This window comes from Girardinichthys multiradiatus, chromosome 14, assembly GCF_021462225.1.
Source record: "Girardinichthys multiradiatus isolate DD_20200921_A chromosome 14, DD_fGirMul_XY1, whole genome shotgun sequence".
Classification (NCBI taxonomy): Eukaryota; Metazoa; Chordata; class Actinopteri; order Cyprinodontiformes; family Goodeidae; genus Girardinichthys; species Girardinichthys multiradiatus.
Window position 1 is genome coordinate 21,578,285 of NC_061807.1, and position 19,964 is coordinate 21,598,248.

At 38.6% G+C, this 19,964-nt stretch overlaps 1 protein-coding gene across 6 annotated transcripts in view; it reads left to right on the forward strand.

Annotated features, from left to right (window-relative positions):
- Positions 1–19,964, forward strand: part of LOC124880700 (sodium/potassium/calcium exchanger 2-like) — an 85,511-nt gene that overhangs the window by 14,255 nt on the left and 51,292 nt on the right. For 3 of the 6 annotated variants that reach the window (XM_047385976.1, XM_047385978.1, XM_047385973.1), the window contains exon 3: positions 19,373–19,420. The exons of 2 other annotated variants lie outside the window; for them this stretch is intronic. In XM_047385976.1, coding sequence (XP_047241932.1) covers positions 19,373–19,420 — 48 coding nt within the window. The remainder of the gene's footprint in view (positions 1–19,372; positions 19,421–19,964) is intronic. One more of the 6 variants, XM_047385974.1, reaches the window with a different exon arrangement.

Here is a 19,964-nt window from a genome sequence, read left to right on the forward strand (position 1 = left end):
GTACAGAATACCATTCAGTAAAAGACTAACAGACTGATCATGTCTGAGTTCCCTGCAGCAGCAGTAGTAAAACCATTCAGGCTATTGTTTCATTTGCAGTTCAGCAGTCTCATCAAGAGCAATCAATGATAATCCCGTTAATACAGCTTCATGCTTCATAACACTATGCATTTAGAGCTACTACCAGCAACAAAGACAGCAAATGGATTGTTAGGTTAATCTTGGTTGCAAAAATAAACTTGCAGTGCAGTGCAATCTATAGCTACCAGCTAATGACTCGATCAGGTTGAGGTGGGAAATGAACACTGCTTGCACTACTGCTTATATTGTGAAGATCAAGAAGAATCAATATGAGAAAATGTGATTATTTGCTTAAATTCTTTCATATTTCCCTTTTTTTTTTGACTGTTTTTCATTTTTACCAAATCATGGCTAATCAGTAGCGAAATGCTCCACAAATTTAAAATAGTGCTAAAAACTTAATAATAAAAGCAATAAGATGAAAAAAAAACCCAAGAAACCAAAGACATTTTAAGATTTTATAAACTGATATATGAAATGAAAATTAAATAAAAATAAAAATGGATGAAAATAAGACAAAATTGCTGAAGGTCAGGCTCTATTATGTCACTATAAACCTTTCATCCAGTAAATGTTTGACTCTCAACCAGCCTATCTCTGATCTGATCTAACCTGAAAATATTGAAAGGCTGACAGTGTTTAATGACTGATTTAGAAATGGCATTTTTGGATTTAATGTAAAAACCTATGCAACACTTTGACCTACTCAAAGTTTGTGACAGGTGATATCTAAATAACTGGTGGCAAAATAACTTTTTCCAACTGCTGACCTAACTTTTTAATATTGTATTAAAGACACTTAACTTGGGAGTTTTAAATATGGCGCTCACAATATTTTGATTGGTTGCTGGCAAGGGCATAACTGTGGGTCTAGCATTGGAGCTCTCTTCCTAGTTGTTTATTTATTTTTTGTAAAAGGGCTAATTTCGCGTTCCTGTTTAAGAAATTCATACTAATGCTTTGTCTGTGATTTACCGAACCTTTCTGTTTTCTTTGTATTTACGCTGCAGTTTTTCTGTTCCACATCAGTTCAGCAATTAATAAAAGCTTACTTTTACTTCATATTTTTTCTAACACAGAACCAAACATTTTTAGAGCACCTTCAAATTTATGAATGCTGCATCATGGTGTTTCAAAAGCTTCACAATAATTTGACTTGGTTTTAATTTTCTGTTTGTAATAGTGAAGGATGAAGATTAACAGTTTATAACTGATGAAAAAAAAAAAACATTTGGCTGAAGCAGATAATGACACATTTTGTGATATTTAGAAAAAACTTTCTGCTCGGTCCATTGGACTAAAGTTGTTCTTAAACTCAGAGAAACTACAGGGGTTGGACAATGAAACTGAAACACCTGGTTTTAGACCACAATAATTTATTAGTATGGTGTAGGGCCTCCTTTTGTGGCCAATACAGCGTTAATTCGTCTTGGGAATAACATATACAAGTCCTGCACAATGGTCAGAGGGATTTTAAGCCATTCTTCTTGCAGGATAGCGGCCAGGTCACTACGTGATACTGGTGGAGGAAAATGTTTCCTGACTCGCTCCTCCAAAACACCCCAAAGTGGCTCAATAATATTTAGATCTGGTGGCTGTGCAGGCCATGGGAGATGTTCAACTTCACTTTCATGTTTATCAAACCAATCTTTCACCAGTCTTGCTGTGTGTATTGGTGCATTGTCATCCTGATACACGGCACCGCCTTCAGGATACAATGTTTGAACCATTGGATGCACATGGTCCTCAAGAATGGTTCGGTAGTCCTTGGCAGTGACGCGCCCATCTAGCACAAGTATTGGGCCAAGGGAATGCCATGATATGGCAGCCCAAACCATCACTGATCCACCCCCATGCTTCACTCTGGGCATGCAACAGTCTGGGTGGTACGTTTCTTTGGGGCTTCTCCACACCATAACTCTCCCGGATGTGGGGAAAACAGTAAAGGTGGACTCATCAGAGAACAATACATGTTTCACATTGTCCACAGCCCAAGATTTGCGCTCCTTGCACCATTGAAACCAACGTTTGGCATTGGCATGAGTGACCAAAGGTTTGGCTATAGCAGCCCGGCCGTGTATATTGACCCTGTGGAGCTCCCGACGGACAGTTCTGGTGGAAACAGGAGAGTTGAGGTGCACATTTAATTCTGCCGTGATTTGGGCAGCCGTGGTTTTATGTTTTTTGGATACAACCCGGGTTAGCACCCGAACATCCCTTTCAGACAGCTTCCTCTTGCTTCCACAGTTAATCCTGTTGGATGTGGTTCGTCCTTCTTGGTGGTATGCTGACATTACTCTGGATACCGTGGCTCTTGATACATCACAAAGACTTGCTGTCTTGGTCACAGATGCGCCAGCAAGACGTGCACCAACAATTTGTCCTCTTTTGAACTCTGGTATGTCACCCATAATGTTGTGTGCATTTCAATATTTTGAGCAAAACTGTGCTCTTACCCTGCTAATTGAACCTTCACACTCTGCTCTTACTGGTGCAATGTGCAATCAATGAAGACTGGCTACCAGGCTGGTTCAATTTAGCCATGAAACCTCCCACACTAAAATGACAGGTGTTTCAGTTTCATTGTCCCTGTATGTTTACTGTGACTCAAATAAATGTGCTTCTGTTCTCATCTATGTAAATTACTTTTTTATATTTTACTCTCTCACTCTCTCTCCCACATCTGAGGTTCCATTGTCATCATTTCTTACATTTCTAAAAAGAAAACTGCTATAAAATTGATTTTCTTAGATTTTAATGGAATGGTAACCCCCTAAAAATACATTATTCTGGATTTGTCTTTGACTCTTACCTTTTGTCCTTTTATCAGTACTAATATTACAGTTATTAATAAATGTATACATAAACTGGTATTATATATGTATTACATTGAGTAAAACTGTATCCTTGTTTAATGAGTTTAGTTTATATAACATTACATATTACATGTATTTTTCAGAAAAATAAAACAGTTAACTAACTAATGGTCCACCTGTGATTAATTGCTGTGATTTATTTCTTATTAATTCTGCACCTTTAAACAACCCAGAGCTGTATGTTTAGGATCAGAACATATGAGAGAGGGAGGCTTACTTTTTTCTTTCTACCATGTCTTTCTGGCATCAGAAGACATTTTCCTGTTTTATGGAGCAACACGTTTCTGTCTACATGTAGAACTGGACTATAGGACCAGCTGCAGCCATGAGATGCAATGTATTGATCTGAAATACTTTTTAATGTGTATAGTAACTTTAGGATTAAATGCTTTGATTTTTACTAAGGATCAGATATTTTTCACATTGGTGTTCCTAGTGTTTTCTATCATGGCCAGGCCATTTAACTTCACCTGTAGCTCAGGTGAAAGTCTCTCATCATGACCCTGATGATGCTCATTAGTGAACCTCCACCTCATGTCTTGCTGGGTGAATCAGTGATTAGCGCTAGCTTACAATTAGCCCATTCTGAGCCAGCTCTCAGGTTTTACCGCTAACTTCAGAGTGGGCTAAGCCGCTCTGCTTTCACCTGTTGCTGGGCGCACACACCCACCAAGCTCCCACTCTCTGGTTGGCTCCGCGGCTGCTCTGAAATGAGCTGTCTCCCCTATAGTAGCCCTGTTTGATGCGCTTAGAGTAACTTTTCGGGTGATTAATAAGGCATGCCAACGCTTCTGGACTGAACAGCAAATTACGAGTCCGCCGGAGCCTACAACAATGGCTTTTTTGAATCTGGAAATACATCGAGACTTTGTAAAGGCTATGATTTGTTTACAGTCTTGTTTATTCTCTGGGTACTATGCTGATGTCTCGTCCACAGATCAGTCAAGTCGCACATCCTTTTTGTGCTAGCTGCAGATGTTTATAGGTCAGAGAGGGCTTCAGCGTAGTCTCCTGCTTAATCGTTGCACGTTCTGCCACACTTAAGCTCCTTAAACTGCTGGGATTGTCCGTGATGTAACAAGACACAATCCAATCGTTTCCGCATCGCCTCTGATCTCAGAGGACTTACTATCATTGCTGTACATCGAGTGTGAAAGGAGGCTAGCTATTGCATGAATGCATCTCCCAGCCAGCAAAAATTCTCTATGCACAGACTCAATGTCACATTAGAAATACAGTCTCAATCTTTACCCTTGAACATGGAAGCTCACTAAACGTGCTAAGAGTTGACTTTGTGGCCACTTGAATGTATCCGTTTTTTTGTTGTTGTTGTTTTTCAAATGTCCTGTTGTGGCATTTCTGGCATACCATTTAGAGCAGCTTGTTGCCTACTTGTGCCAGGGGAGATTTGCGCTAAAAAAGTATAACTCAAGACGGAATCGTAACTGCGTGATTGACGTTATTAAATCAAGACTTGGTGGGTGATGTGTAGAAATAGGTGTGTTTTTTTGGGTTGGTGTTTGGCACCTGTAGGTGTACAGTTGTTTGAGTGGAGCCCCAGGCAAATAGACACAAGACATCACCCCAGGGCAGCCATACACCTCGCACAGAGGTAGGTCACCAGTAAAGCATGAAAGCAGCAGCCCCCAGGCCAAAGAGGCACAGGGTGAGATGTGGGGCACTGAGCCCCCCCGACCCAGCCGCACCATCCCATCTCCTGTTGTGCTGGCCAAGCCCAGGACCCAGCCTTCCCGGCGACCCTGGGCCCCCACCAACCCAAGACCCAAGATCCCAACATACTGGGCAGGCCTCAACCCACTGCGGCACCAGGAAATCAGTAGGACCATGATAGGAAGGGCACATTACCATCCCAGAAAGTCTCTGTTTTGATACATCCCTTTTTCAGCAAAATCCTGTCATAATGGCGTGTTTAAGACTCTGATATCACACAATCACGAGAAGGAGAGAGTAAGTTTAGAAAACAGTTTATTCTTAAAGCTCGGTGTGTGGATAAACAGGAACCAGGACTGGGTCAGTGGATCAGACTGGAGTTTATCTAGGCGTGCGGAAAAAGGAGATAAACTTAGATGGGCACAGGCACAGGAAAATAGGATCTTGCTGTTTAGTGATTTCCTGAGTGGGTGGCTGAGCTAGACAGTGGGGAAAATAAGTCCTTCTCCACAATGTCTGTGGTTGGCAGGCTGTGAGCTGACTTGTTCCAGTAATCTCCAGTGGGTGTTGTCCCCTTTCTGCGGTGAAGCTCCGCTGTGACTTGTGGGGACGTTGGAGGGTGGACAGGCAGGTGAATGCTCCTCTGAGTTAGTCTTGGTGAGTCGAAGGACCGTAAGTCGAAGGCGTCGCATCTTTGAGTTTCCACACTCCTTCAGAAACGACTCGAAAAGGCTGGTGCAGATAACTCCATGAAACACCTGACAAGGCAAGATCACTGAGTGAACAATAACGGGCTGACACAGCAGCAGATGTTGGTTCTACCGAGATGGAAGGTGCAACCTCTGATGCATTACTAAGCTATAAATAGTATTACAGAGGCAAGATCTTCCATCAGGATGTGCTTCAAAGATTGGTTGCAAAGCAGGTCCTGTGCACACAAGTGGGAGGCTGTTTATGTTCCCTCCACTGAGGATTTGTCCAGTTGTGTTGCACACATTGATGATGCTTCACACTCACCATCTAAAATCTAATGCTTCTGTTTGCACCTTTGTTCTTTTTTATCCATTGTAAGTAAATAAGCAATAATAGCAGTATAACTGTGCCCTGCCTGGGCCCCATTTTTAGCGCTTTATCAAGGTCATGTGAGTCTTGTTTAGGGGATTATCATCCATTATGGTGGATGACTGGCAAATTTTCAATAAAGTCCAGATGGGCTCTGCCAGCTACATGCAAAACACAAGCTACATCTGTTTTTATGGCCTTTTGGAGAGATTGAATGAGTGATAAAAGCACTTGTCAAGCTAATATAATTTAAACTGCTGAAATACCAAAATTCAATCACATAAAAAGGGACTTTTGTAAACATAAAAATAAATAGAATGTTTTATCCTACATTTTATCACAGGTATGCAAAGGTTAGAGTTATTGGTTCAAAACCCTATTTTTCTGTTTTTTTTTTGTAGTGCATGTTATCATCCTTCACTGGGCTGCATAGGTTTATACAAAAACTCTCCTCCCTTAGAAAAGAAAGTAGTAGATGTGACCTTGGTCTAAATTAAAGGCTAAAAATATGTCAATGTTTTTGTGTGCTTCTGAAATGCCGATGAGGCAGTAGTAGAAATACAACATAATACAACGTTTGAAGTATTTAATGGCGTACCATTAAATTGATGTTTCAATTTGTTGAGAAACGTCCAATCTGAAGAAGCTTAGACGAGTAGTTTTATGGTAAGACCATGAGTCATTATGTGCAGATTTAATTCGGTAAAAACCTTTTAAAGTTTTTTGTACTGTTTATTTTCCAGAAACATCCTGAAGAGTTTTTTTAAACATTTTTGTTAAATACACTAAGGCCCAAAAAGTCCCAAATACTAAATAAGCAGGAATATATACCAGGTATGACTCCTGATCAACTTCTCCCTTCTCCCCCAATTTCATAATGATGCATTTATTTTGTGGCTTCCCACTTCCATTTCGTACCAGTAAATAAACCATTTCGTATCAATATGCATACGTAAATGCATCCATATACATTTTAAATGTTTCAAAAATTTAATAAACACAGGTAAATTGTTAAAGATGAAATCTACTAATTAAATATTTAAAATCCTTTGTTTTTTTATTAAATATTATTAAATACACATGCTTCTGAGAATTAGATTTTTCTATATATTTCATTACTAAATATGTCCTTGAAAAACTCTGAGGTACACAAGGTAAACCAAGGACCTCTTGGGATGATGATTATAGAACCTGGGAGAGTTGGGACACCTAAACAGAACCAAGAACACGACAATACTGCCAAATGCTGTGATCTGATTAGTCTTTCTATTTTACACTCAAGTCTCTTCATCAGTAGGAACTCAGTTTTCATGTCTAAGAAACACGAAAACTGTCATAGTGTCACCCTCAGATATTGTCTCAGAGGAGGAAAAACAAGTAAAGTAAACCAAAAACGTCATACAACCACCTCTGGATTAACACTGGTCATTCCAGTAGCATCAGGTGTTTATTACAAAGCCGTTACTGTTTAACTGCTGCCTGACTGCATTTTGAAGGGCATCTGTTGACATTTACGTTATGAATTTAGCTACAAAACCAAAGTCTGCAGTTTCTCTGTTGGAAGGTTTTAGGATCAAGCTACATGAACAACGGATAACTAGCGGAGAAGGTGTTTTGCCAGATTTCTAGTAAAAAGAATGTGTATAAGAGTACTAATAATAGCATAAAACAAGGACAGAAAGACACAGCACAATACACATTACACAATGATTGTTTTAGTTGGAGAATGGATGCCAAAACAATAAATAGAACCTAACTTAAGCTGAATCTGAATAGTGGAAAAGTTGGAGAACTTCATAGGTTCCGAAAGGTTCCGAAAGGTTCCAATAAAACAAAGGAATTGTTTTATGAACTTACCCAACAGAACCAGAATCATATAGTTTAAAAAAAGAACGTTGTGGTTGTGATTTCGTCATGGCAACGAGAGGTACCGGTTTATTCATCTGCTCCAGCTTTGGCTCAGTTTTGAGACTGGTCTTAAAAGCAAAACAGAGGTTATTTTATTCAGGCACGCCTAACAGTACCTCTTGCAACCTGACTATTAAATTTGGTTCCCTCGAGTCATACATCAGACAGAATGTAACAAACCTGGGAATAATTATGGACTACAATTTTAAATTTAATTAGAAAAATCAGATCTGTTTTGCAAAACAAAATTGTTTCAGTTAAGGCAAGTAGCAAAACTTTAGCCATTTTTGTCATGGCATAACCTACAGAAAATAATAAATGCCTTTATCTCAACTCATCTCAATTACTATAAAGCACTTTATGCTCGTGTCCCTCAAGCATCTCTATCACGTCCTCAGCTTGTTGAAATTGCTGCTGCTCGTCCAATTACTGGAATGCAGAGATATGAACACATCTCACCTGTACTGGCTCCCTGTGCCTCACAGAAATAATTAAAATATTTTATTGTTATCTTACAAATTCTTAAATCATCTTGCTCCTCTGTACCTCTTAGATCTACTCCAGTCCTGTCTTCCTTCACGGGCGCTTAGATCAGCCGACCTTCTGCTTTTAGTTGTCACCAAAACCTAAACGGAAATTTAGCGGAGATCAAGCCTTTTCTGTTATGGCTCCCAAACTTTGAAACGCACTGCCTTTAAACGTTAGTAAGGCATCTTTGCTTCCTGTTGTCTTTTAAAAGTTAGTTATTTGAAAGTATCTTTTAAAAACACATCTTTTCTCAATAGCATTTGACCAGTTGTGATTTGACATGCTCTTGTAATGTCTCTGTTCTATTTTATGTGTTTTAAATGTCTGTTGGTTGTCATGCTTTTGTATTTTATTTCTTTATCTTAGTATGTACAGTATCATGGCAAACCTGCAATTTTTTATGTCCTTATAACAAATTGGATTTGAGTTTGGATTTTGAACACACAGATGTGGAGAAATCTTTCAAGAAAACCTGCTTCAGAGTGCTCTGGAACTCAGACTAGAACGACAATTCATCTTCTAACATGACAATAACCTGAAGGACACAGCCAAGATAACAAAGACGAGGCTTAAGGAGCAGTTTATCAATCTTACTGAATGGCCCAGTCAGAGCCTGGACCTCAATCCAAATAACCATCTCTGGAAAAACATAAAAATATCTGCCTGCCTAACTCTGCATGCAACCTGATTGAGCTTGACAGGATCTGCAGGAGAGATACCCAAGTTATGTCAAGCATGTTGAATGGAGATCCTCAAGAAGACTTACTGCCACATGTGCTTTCACAAATTATTAAGCCATGGGTGTGAATACTTATAAAACACTTGATTAACCAGCTTTAGATGATTAACAAGCTTTCTAAAAATCAGTTTTTCCCTTAGTTACTATGTATAGATGAGACTCGAATCTGTTGTAGATTAAATCTTAAATCTGTAAATTAACAAAATGTGGAAATATTGAAGGGGTGTGAAAACCTTCTGGTGGCACTGTATTAATTAATACTTTTGTGATCACTACATTTCCAGCTTTAGAGGCATTTTTTGATACAAAGGCCATTTCAACATGTTTGGAACTCCAAATAAGCTATTTTAGTAAAAATGACAGGACTGGGTTTATTTGTGAGACTTTTATTCAGTGTTTATTCATGTAAGTTCTCTGCTTTATTATTGCAGGTCTAAGTGCATAAGTTGTGCTTATGTGAAATTAGAGAGTCTGAAGATAAAATGTCGATGCTTGCAAGAAACTAAAAGCCTTATTGATCAAAGCCTATTTTGGAAAGCGGAGTCGAATTAGGATAATGTAACAGCACTGTAAAAGCATCACGTGAAGGACACAGAGTTCCCTACCTTGCAGACTAATGCTCAGGCCTGGCATGACGGAAAATGTGCATATGGTTGGACTTGGCCAACGACTGGTGGGCCTGACAGGCTTAAACCGCTTCCTCTGAGGAGGGGGGATTTTTGACCCTCATCATCATCAGCCTCTCTAAGCTGCAGCAGCTGAACGTTACATCAGCCGCAAGAGATGCCGTTCACGTAATACCCGTAATTTGTGAAATGATGTCAGCGCCACTCAGAGTGTTGGTGGATAGATCTCCCAGCTGCAGACAGACCTGATATTACGCATGCCATTGCCAGGAATTTTAAAGTCAACTCCAAGAGACATAAACTCTTATAATCAAAGTGAGTCTCCAATGAGGCTTCTGTCAATCTGCCTCTCTTTCCTGTTTTACATCCAGGACAGTTCACTCTTTTTATGTCGACCGCTGATGCAGGAGGCTTCCATCAGCTCAAGCCCATCTCCTCCCAAGCCCACTAAGGTGACCTTGAAACGGCTCTATCAGCATTCTGTATTATCATCTGTATTAAATGTCCACCATCAAAGTGAAATACAGGCAGCGAGGTTCGTCTGCATACCTGCAGCTCTAGGCTCTCTATAAACATCATCTGGGTGCTTACTTGTCTGCAGATAGGACATCATTTCGAAGGAATGTGGATATACATGCTAATCCTTGTAATCCTAAACTAAAGTTTTTTTTTCTTAAAGGTCTTGTGCCACTACTGGCCTTTATTCATTTGTATTTAGATAGGAAGAAGCACTGAGAGAGAAGGGGAATATACTGTTGATGGCCCAGAGCTGTAGCCTGTGCATATAGTTAGCTGCTCCATCACTGAGCCATGTGGCGCTCCTCATAAACTAGAGTTAAAATGGGTAAAACCTAAAGAATTTCTTTTAGCAGCCGACTATTAAGATTGTATTGAATATTTCAAAATGTCAAACTGTCTGGGTAGAAATGTAGTGTCTTTAAAATTAACCTCTTATGCTTAATTTTATTTTAAACGTCCCCCCGCAAACATTGTCCTTCTGACAAAATTTTACCACAGCACCAAATGTGCAGTAATCCCCAGTTAAAAATAGCCCCGACAAATGCCCTATTTATTCCTGTTAGAATAACATTTACTAAAAACAACGCTGTCCAGCTGTTTCACAGCAGGAGGCTAAAGGGCATACGCACAGCTATAGCTGTGGACATTTAGACAGAGCAGGACTGAATGGGTCAGTTGCTGTTGATGGAATCAGGAATTATGAATTAACACTTACACAACGTCTGTTAAAAGATTTAGCAGTTTAGGACAAGATTTGTAACTTTAATGAAGACAAAGCTGGTCCTGCTGACAAACAACAGCATCACAATTTAAAGGTTGATTGTTTAAAGTAACAAGAAGAAAATGTACTTAGCCTATCTGTCACTAGGGTATTAAAAAATAACAACAATACTACTTACAATACTACTAGTAATAAAAGCCGTTTTGTATGATGCCTGTTTTATGTAAGAAAACAAAGGTTAGAATATATTACAAACTCTAAAATTCTCCGAGTTACATGCAGTAAAAAGGCGACATTACAAGTCTTTGTAGGCAGTGGGATCTAGCATATAATGTAAGTTTCCAAAAATACTAAAGGTATTGATTTTAATATTGTCATTGAAACTTTGCTCTAAATTCGTTTGGTCTGCCATACTGCTTGTTGTATCTTTCATACAAGAAACTAAAGCTAAAAATAAATGAGCACCTCTTAGAATAACCTCAATTACATGCAGTCAGAAGACAGAATTACAAGACGTTATAGGTTGATATACAGTATAACAGCCATTTTCAAAAATAGCACAGTATACTGTTATTAAAAGCTTGCTTTCAATTATTGGCTTATCTTCTTGCATGTAGCAGTGTGTCTGTGTATTGTATTGTGTGTTGAATCTTTTGTAGAGGAAAGTATAGTTTCAGAAACAGACTTCTTTGTTTAATGAAAATCCTTTTAAATCTAAATTTGCAAGGGGAATGAATAATTTTGTGCATAATTCTATAAAGGAAACTAAAGGTAAAATATAATGGAAACCCTTTACGTACTTCCCTACAAGCCTTTTTTGCATAATTGAACAGTAGAGCTTTATATACTTTATTATTGAAACTCTGCTGTAAATATTTGGACCGCCATACTGCATGTTGCATCTTTTATCTACAAATGTAAAGCAAAATGTTTCAGAAACCCTTAAAATGCCATAAACTACAAACAGTAATAAGACATTTATCTTTGTCCTTAACACTGCATCCAAAAATAGCAACAGTACCATTTCTAGTTATGTCTTTAACATTTGCACACATTTTAATGCTGGCTACATTACAATCGGCGTCGTTTGTTTAACAAATTATTGTGTCAAATATTTTGGACCAACCAAAGATTTAATCAAACTCAAAGTAGATTGTAGTTCTCATTTAATAAAGTAAAAATATGACATTTAAACTCACCATCAGTGGTTAGTCTGAAGAATAAAACCTTTTGGAGCAGATATGTTGTGCAATTCAACTGCCTTTACTTTACTGTAAAATGTCTAAATTATTGGCAGTAATAATACCGTGACTATGTTATAATTTGGGTCAGGCTTAACAGTATCAAAACACGGTGCTGCCCCACCCTGCTGTTTATTCAGCCAGTCGTTCAGTACATTCCCAAGTTAATTCAATGCAATGAAAACAAACTTTGCACACCGGCACAGGACAAAGATTAGTGAAGGCTTACCTAGTTCATGTAGTTCGTGTGAGGAATGAATGTAATAAATAAATGAAAGTAACTCTGGCACAAACACTGCCAGATATATTTACATGGGCATGATTTTCCAGTCAGTGTGTTCACTACCATCCTGGAGTTTGTAACCCTAATCTTAAAACATGAAGTCATTATTTTTTCCAGTGAATCATGCTGAGATGCTAGAAGATGCATTAAATAATCGTGTATCTGTTTGTTGCACAAAAGGTTAGCTAATAGATAAAGACAATTTTCTAATAAACCCAATTTTGCATTACTGCATTTACCTGCAAAAGTGACACAGCAGTTTTTTTTTTTTTTTTGTACTTCTAATTCCTTTAAATTGTGCGGCACATTGGCTGAGTACAGGGAAGCATGTGTCCAGGAAAGTACAGCCTTGTGGGAAATCAGTCTGATGGCAGCTCCTGTAATTAGTTCTGCTTGTTAGGAAAAATGAAGGGGTTTCTAATTAGCAAGTGGATGGCTTCTTGACTTGTTGTGCATCTTTTCACTTCTTTCCTTAAAAGATCATCATTATCGTCTCTCAGGCAAAACGGGAGCGCGGAAGGGCGGTGCTTCTCCATCGTGCCACTCGACAGTTTAGCTCCAACGCAACGAGTCTAGGTAGATGAATCTCAAAGGATGTTCTGCCACGCTCTGACGGACAGGCTGGCTGCTGTGAGCTATGTGTAGGCAAATGCCTGGAGCTGTGCAGGATTGGGGTTTTAAAGTTTTAAGGTTTTTGGCAGGGGTACTGTTGAATTTGCAGTCATCTGATGAAATCTAATTCAAAAACGTGATCAGTTTTGAGAGGGGTTCTGGTTGGGAGATTTTGTCTTTTAGATCAGGTGAGCATCTCAACTATACGAACAATCTTTGTACTAAAATAATCTCACAAATTGTTGGTTTCAGTTTAGTCATTACCAAAATAAAATTGAGGCTTTTAGTCTAAAGCAAAAAATGCTATATTAAAAAAAATTACTCCTCAAAATGGCAAAATTGTCATGTAATATTTTTTGATCTGACACTAATAAAAAGTTATTTCAATATGCTACAATCAGTGGTCCCGGCTTCATCTCTCAGACTAGATTAATCTTTGAGTTATGCAATGTCCATAGATATAAAGGCTAAAGTCAGGCTCACAAGGATCTGAAAATAATGCTTGATGTCAAAAACATCAAATAACTCACTAAATGTATCTAAAATAAGCAAGATTGAGCAAAGATCCAACACAGTTAACATAAAGGTAAATATAGGTATAATGTATAGGTGAGAAACAAGCCTGAAATCATTTGAAAATGACCTAATAAGACATAAAAACAACAGCGATAGATACGGTTTAATACCTTACCTTACAATTCCTTTTTTTTTTGTCACATTTGTATGAATTTTAATATCAATCAGAATCTGAGTGAATACAAAAACATATTTTTCTAATGATAATTTATTTTACTAAGTGAAAAAGGCTATGCAAACCGACCTGAGCCTATGTGAAAATGTAATAGCCTCACTGGGTAAATTACGAATTATGTGTGATTAATTACATTCTTTGAAAAGCTGGGTGCATTTTTCTTGCCACACCCAGCCCTGATTTCTTCTAGACATGTATAATCAGTAAATCACCTAAAGAGAACTTGTCTGACAGCATGATGTCGGTTAAAAGATCTCAGAAAGCACTATATCATGCCCCCAACTTAAAGAAATTCGAGAATAGATAAGAAGCATAGTTAATAATGGGTTAAAAAGCCCTTTGTGGGGCTTTGGGACTCAAACAAACCATTGTGAGTCTTTTTCCTCAAGTAGAAAAAAAAACACACAACAGTGAGGAACCTTCCAAGAATTGGCTGGCCTACCAAAATTAAAAAAGCAGGAAGTCACAAAATATCCCAAAACAAAATTTAAAGCACTGCATGCCTCATCTGCTTTAGTTAAGGTCTGTGTCCTTCAAAAATAGGACATGAAGTTGACAAAAATGACATCCATTAGTGGTAGTGTAATGCATTTTGCTTCTACTTAGGTTATCTTTATGTGATATTAAATGTGCTTTATCTGAAATATTACAAAAGTGTGACAAAAATAGAAAGGCCTATGAGACACGTGAGCCGGGGGGGTGGGTCCACATCACTGTCTATATAATTCCTCCATAAATTCACAGTTTTACGCTCTTAGATTTAATATGTAAAGACCTATAATTTACCACTGATATTCAGCATTCAGAACTTCCGGCTCTGCTGTCAGCTTTTCATCAAAATCCACACAAAAGTTCCCAACATTAAGCTGTGGGGAAATCGAGGAGTGAAAACTCAACAGAACCACTCTGTTTTTTCTCTTTTTTTTTCGCATCCAGTCACACTGTTAATCAATAAATCTGCATAACACAGTGTCAACACGCACACGGCCACCGAGGGACATTTATCACCCTAGGCTGATCTGCTTCCAAGAAAGATCCTGCCGTGACATTATGTAACAGCTCGGCTACACTGCTGATGGTATTAGGGAACAGAAAACTCCAGAGAACATACTAATCTTCCTCTGCGATTATTAGTCATACTATTTAACGCCGGCTTAATGGGGAAGCTCATGGCAGAATTTCCATCCGGCACATTCACCTGCTCTCTCCTAAACCTCCTGACTTGCTTTTGAGCTGGATGCTATAGAGTGAAATAGGTAATTATGCCGCAGTGTGCAGGGCATTAACCCGGAAATTTGAAATGGGAAGAGGGAAAGGGGGTTATAATAACTCTGTGGAAAATCTCCGGATTAGCACAACTTCTGCTGAATATTTTTAAAGAATTATTTTTTTTTCTTTGCATCATTCTCGCTTCTGTAATTAACCCGCGGAGGCAAAGCTGATACATGGTAAATTATGAGCTGTTAAACAGAAACACTGATATGCAGTGGAAGCTGGCATTCTCTGTGATTTTTCTCAAAATCCAAATAACAAGGAAAAGTTTGAGCGAATTCAGTCTAAAACTTCATAATTGCAGATAATCCAGTAAAGACGCCACAAACAATTTAAATTGCCTCCTTTAACCCAACAATCTGTTGGGAGTAACACTAACACCCTCTGATGTTTTCACCTCATGAGCTGGAGCTCTCTGCGTCCATCAAAGGATTTGGTATTCAGTGCAAAGCAGTGTCATTTAGCATACAAATGAATCACTGAGTTAACAAGCAATAAGGCCCTGTCTTGGAATTTGTGCATTTTGAAACACTAAAATCAAACTGGATTAGTTTCTGAATTTCATTGGACATTGGGGAGCCTTATCAGCGAACACCAGCAGCTCCACGTTCTGCACGTTCCTCTTTGAAACCACGTAGGCAGGGAAACAATGCCTTGATATTCCCGGAGTCGAACAAAAGCTTTTTTTGTGTTTTTTGTTCCACTTGCATTTAGAGATGGAGGGCCTCAGGCAACTGTTGTTTCACACCCGGGTTTTTTGGAGATGGAATAAATGTACTTCAGTCAGTCAGTCGGTTGGTGAACGTCTTTTGTTTCAAAAATAAACTGTTGCAGCATTTCTACGTGCCAAAAAAAAAAAAGTCCTGCTGAGAATGACAGCAGTGAAAAAATGGAGGGATTGTTAAAAGACAAGAGTCTTTTTTGGCATGTTGTGGCACGTTCTTTGTGACAAAGTTATCACATTAGAAATAGGCAGGATGCTCTAATTTTACTTTCTTGCTAAAAGATGAAAGCCCAACTTGTCATGTCAATGCTTGACAATAACCTTAAACTAAGTGATCAAAGAAAGTATGACATGTTGATTTAAAAAGCCTTAAGAGAGGAAGTCAAGAAGAATATCTTCTTTTTGTGTCTTGACAGGAATAAAAAACAGCTTGCCTTTAGTTTTTAAACAAAACATAGAAAATGACTGAGCTTCCCATTTTCCCGCGTTTAAAGTTCCTTGCGAAAGTTCTACTACCCCATGAGCCATGTCATATTTTGTCACACTAAAACATAACATTTTAATGTATTTTATTGGTAATTTGAAGTTGTTTGCGTACACAATGTAGTGCATATTTGTAAAGTGCTAAGAAAAAGATACATAGTTTTAAAAATGTTTACAAAAAGAAAATTCTGAAAAGTTTGGTTTTGATTTCCCTTCAATCCCTTTTGCTCTCATACCCCTATATAAAGACTAGGGCAATCAATCTGTATGTAGTTTTCTCTCATTATAGATACAGCTGTTCTGTGAAAGACTCAGAAGATTCATAAAGAACATCAGGGAACAAACAGCACCATGAAGACCAAGGAACACAGCAAACACGAAGAAAGCTGTTGAGACATTTTAAGCAATTCTAATTCTAAAATAATATTTAACTTGAACTCAGGTGGGAGAATCTGTAGGCCAGACAACTATTAGCTGTCAAGAAAAAAAAAAAACAACCTATGAGCTTCTGTTTCTTCTTCTGAAAATGATTAATTGGAAGAAGTCAGGAAAAAAATCCCATTGCTTAGCAGTCAAAAAGATAGATGTTGTTTGCAGTGTTCAAGCCATATGCACTGCAAATTCTTTGCCATTCAAGGCATCATTCATCAGTGTTTATGCATCATCAGAGTCAAACTGAGGCTCGAGGACATAAGGTTGAGCTCCTTGCAAAACAAGTGCGACTTGAAAGCTTTGAAATCTGTCAAAAGTTGCTCATACAACATAATATCAATTGTTTGTGCCTCTTGCGATGTCATCAGCCCAAATACACACAAAGCAGAATCAGCAGAAATATTTCCAGTGCGCTTTCTAAAAATGTTGGAAATTCATCATCAAGCTGCGTTTTAATATCAGTGATCATTTGTAAAAACAAACCACTGGATATCATCTTTAGACATATGGAAAAGATCTTAAGGGTTGTTTTATTTATTTCTGCAGCTATATACCTCCTCATCTGGTCCCTGGTTTCCCCAGAAAACATGTACTTTCATCAAATTACCCGATTTGATTTTGCCTTTTGTAATCTTACAGACACTCAAGTTTTTGAGGACCATGTCCTTCAAGGCTTTCTGGTGCCTTATAATGACAAATGGCTTCTTTTGACCTCTATGCTTTAAAAGTGTGATTGGTGGAGTGTTTGTACCGAGAGAAGAATTTCTATCATGTTTTCTCTGAAAGTAGGTTTTATTCAAGGTATCCACTGGCTTTTAGTTGCATCTCCTGACTAAGTCCTTTCATTTCTGTTTACTCTGTTTGAAGGGGCAAGCTTAAAAAGTCTGTTTGTGGAAAATCACAGAGGCTACAGAGATTTAGGCCACTCTCAATGCTGCAAAATGTTCTTGTACCCTTCTTCAGATTTGTGCCTAAACAAAATCTTGCCTTGCTAGTCTACAAATACTTGTTTTTTTTTTTTTTCCTATATGTTCAGTTGCAGAGCAAAGATTTTAAACCTCTTCTTTTTACTTGTCTTCCAACCAGCTTAACGTTCTTGAAAATGGTTGTGATCAATAGATCTTTATGTTATTTATATGACCTTTACTCCTTTTTGACTAATTATCAGTCTGATTTTTATTCCTGTCACACTTGTTCTTGAGAAACAAAAGCAGAAATGTCAGATCTGTCTACAAACAGTAGACCAGTATTTAACAGTAGAACATAAACTCTAATATGCCAAGTTTCCAGCTAATAGCTCCTAGAACATCACATTGTTGTTTATGTTCTATTATCTGTTAAACTGTGTTATTATTCATAATTTTCATTAATTTGACTAAATAAATGCAAGTGGTTCTTTCTGTTTGTGATTAAGTGCCTAAAGGTCCCATTTAAAATTGGTTCTTTAGAAGGTTATCTGTAGACACAGCACTCCTTTATCCCTTCTGTTTCAGAGACTTTATAGGCTGAAATCAGTGTTTCCCAACCATTATATTGGGGGGGCATCCTGCTCCTCTGACAACCCTCCTTGAAGATCAAATCAATTGTATTTTCTGCATAGTGTCAAGTTATAGCATAAGTCTGTTAAAATGACACTTCCTGTAAAGAACAAACCTTTCAACGAAAGACACATCACACATTGTGGAGTTCTGTGTATATTTGGCTTAACATCCAATCACAGTCATCAGAAGGAGACAAAAACATCAATGTGTAGTTTGTTTAAACTCCCAGGGTAGTCCTCTTCTGCTCCGGGTCCAAGTATGGAGAGCAGCCCAAGGACTGCATGCCCTGCACCAAAATACTTAGTTTAATGTCGACAGCATTATTGACAGCTATGAGTACAAGAAACCCTTGACCACCATGATTCCATCCTACACCCCTATCCCTCTAAAGCTGCAAAAACCAAGGACCAACATTTTTAGTGACTTATTATAGGTCAGAGTTAAGTTAAACAGAGGTTTCCCTGAAAATGGTCAGGAAACTGAATAACAAAACAGCCAAAGTCCAAAACAAAAAGTGAAAGGGCATTCTAAAAAGCCTGGAAAACTGTTACTCCACACCACCAAAGATTACAAGAAACTGTCTCACTAGAAGCAAAATATGAAGAAATAGGTGATGTCTTGGGAGTTTTGCACAGTATCTTAAGACCCTGCAATCTCTAATGTGTGTAGGTTTCTGTATGCAGCAGTAGGCTGCATGGGGGGAACCATTCATTAGTTTGATGCAACAAAAGCACAACTCCAAAAATACTGAGGCTTTTGCGACGAAAAAACTAAACTCATTTAATTAGCAGAAATCAAAATTTGATTGTATTACAACAGTAGTTAAATGAAACCATTTTACAATCAGTTTAAGAATTACCATAGACATTTTGTATTTTGTGAGAGCTTGTAAATGTACTTCACACACCGTTCTTCTTCTTCGTTTTATTATAATTATCATTATCATAACTGAAATGTCTGATACGATAGCTGACATTTCAGTTTCATTCAGACCTGAATGAAAACCTGAAGTGACATTTCTGAAGGAATTTCAAGGAAATTCAAGTAGATGCCATTCGATCCTGCTCAGCTTGTGACAAACACAACGGGCAGCCACAGCAGTAGGGGGAGAAATCTGTCCCTCAAAGTCTTGTCCACTAACATAACAGTCAGTCTTCACTGTTGCTGTGCAGTAATGTCTATCTCTTTGCTGTCGTTTCATGTAGTCCGTGTGGTTATGTGTGTGGCGTGCTTCACATGTTTGTCCTCTTTTCTCTTTCTCTCCCTTTACCCCCTCTTTTATTTCCTCTTCTCTTTGTGTTGGATGAGAAGGCAAGCCCCGGGGCGCCAGAAGACGATGGCAAGTTGTCGGTAGGTCTTGTCTGACTGACTTTTTGCCGTCTCGCCTCTGTGTTTGTCCCTGTTCCCTGTATGGATGTTCTTAGTGCAAATCTTGTGTAACCTTTCTCCCACCACACTGTGAACGAAACATGGTACACTGCTGTTTCCAACCCTCAGCCTCCCTGTGTGCGAAGAGTAGCGCCGTCTGTTTTCTGAAGCCCTTTGCTTTTTCCTCAGTTTGCCTTTGCACACGGCATGCAGAAGGCAATTAAACAGGGAGCATGTGTCCCGCAGTCTGCAGACTGTTTTAATGCTTGTGTAAGTGCTCCCATCCAGAAAGCAGGAGGAGGAAAATAAAATCAAGCAGCAGAGAAGCCACACATCCACGAGCCCTACCAGTCGAGCATTGTCTCCCTCGCCTCCCGCTCACACCCATACGGACTTGTGAATTAACACCTCACACCTCCGGTGCCTACGCATCACCTGCGATCACCCAGAGGCAGACACATTTCCAACAGCTGTCACCTGTGACGGAGCCTGATTTGTTTCCTTTTTCTCTAGCTCAGCTTCTGCT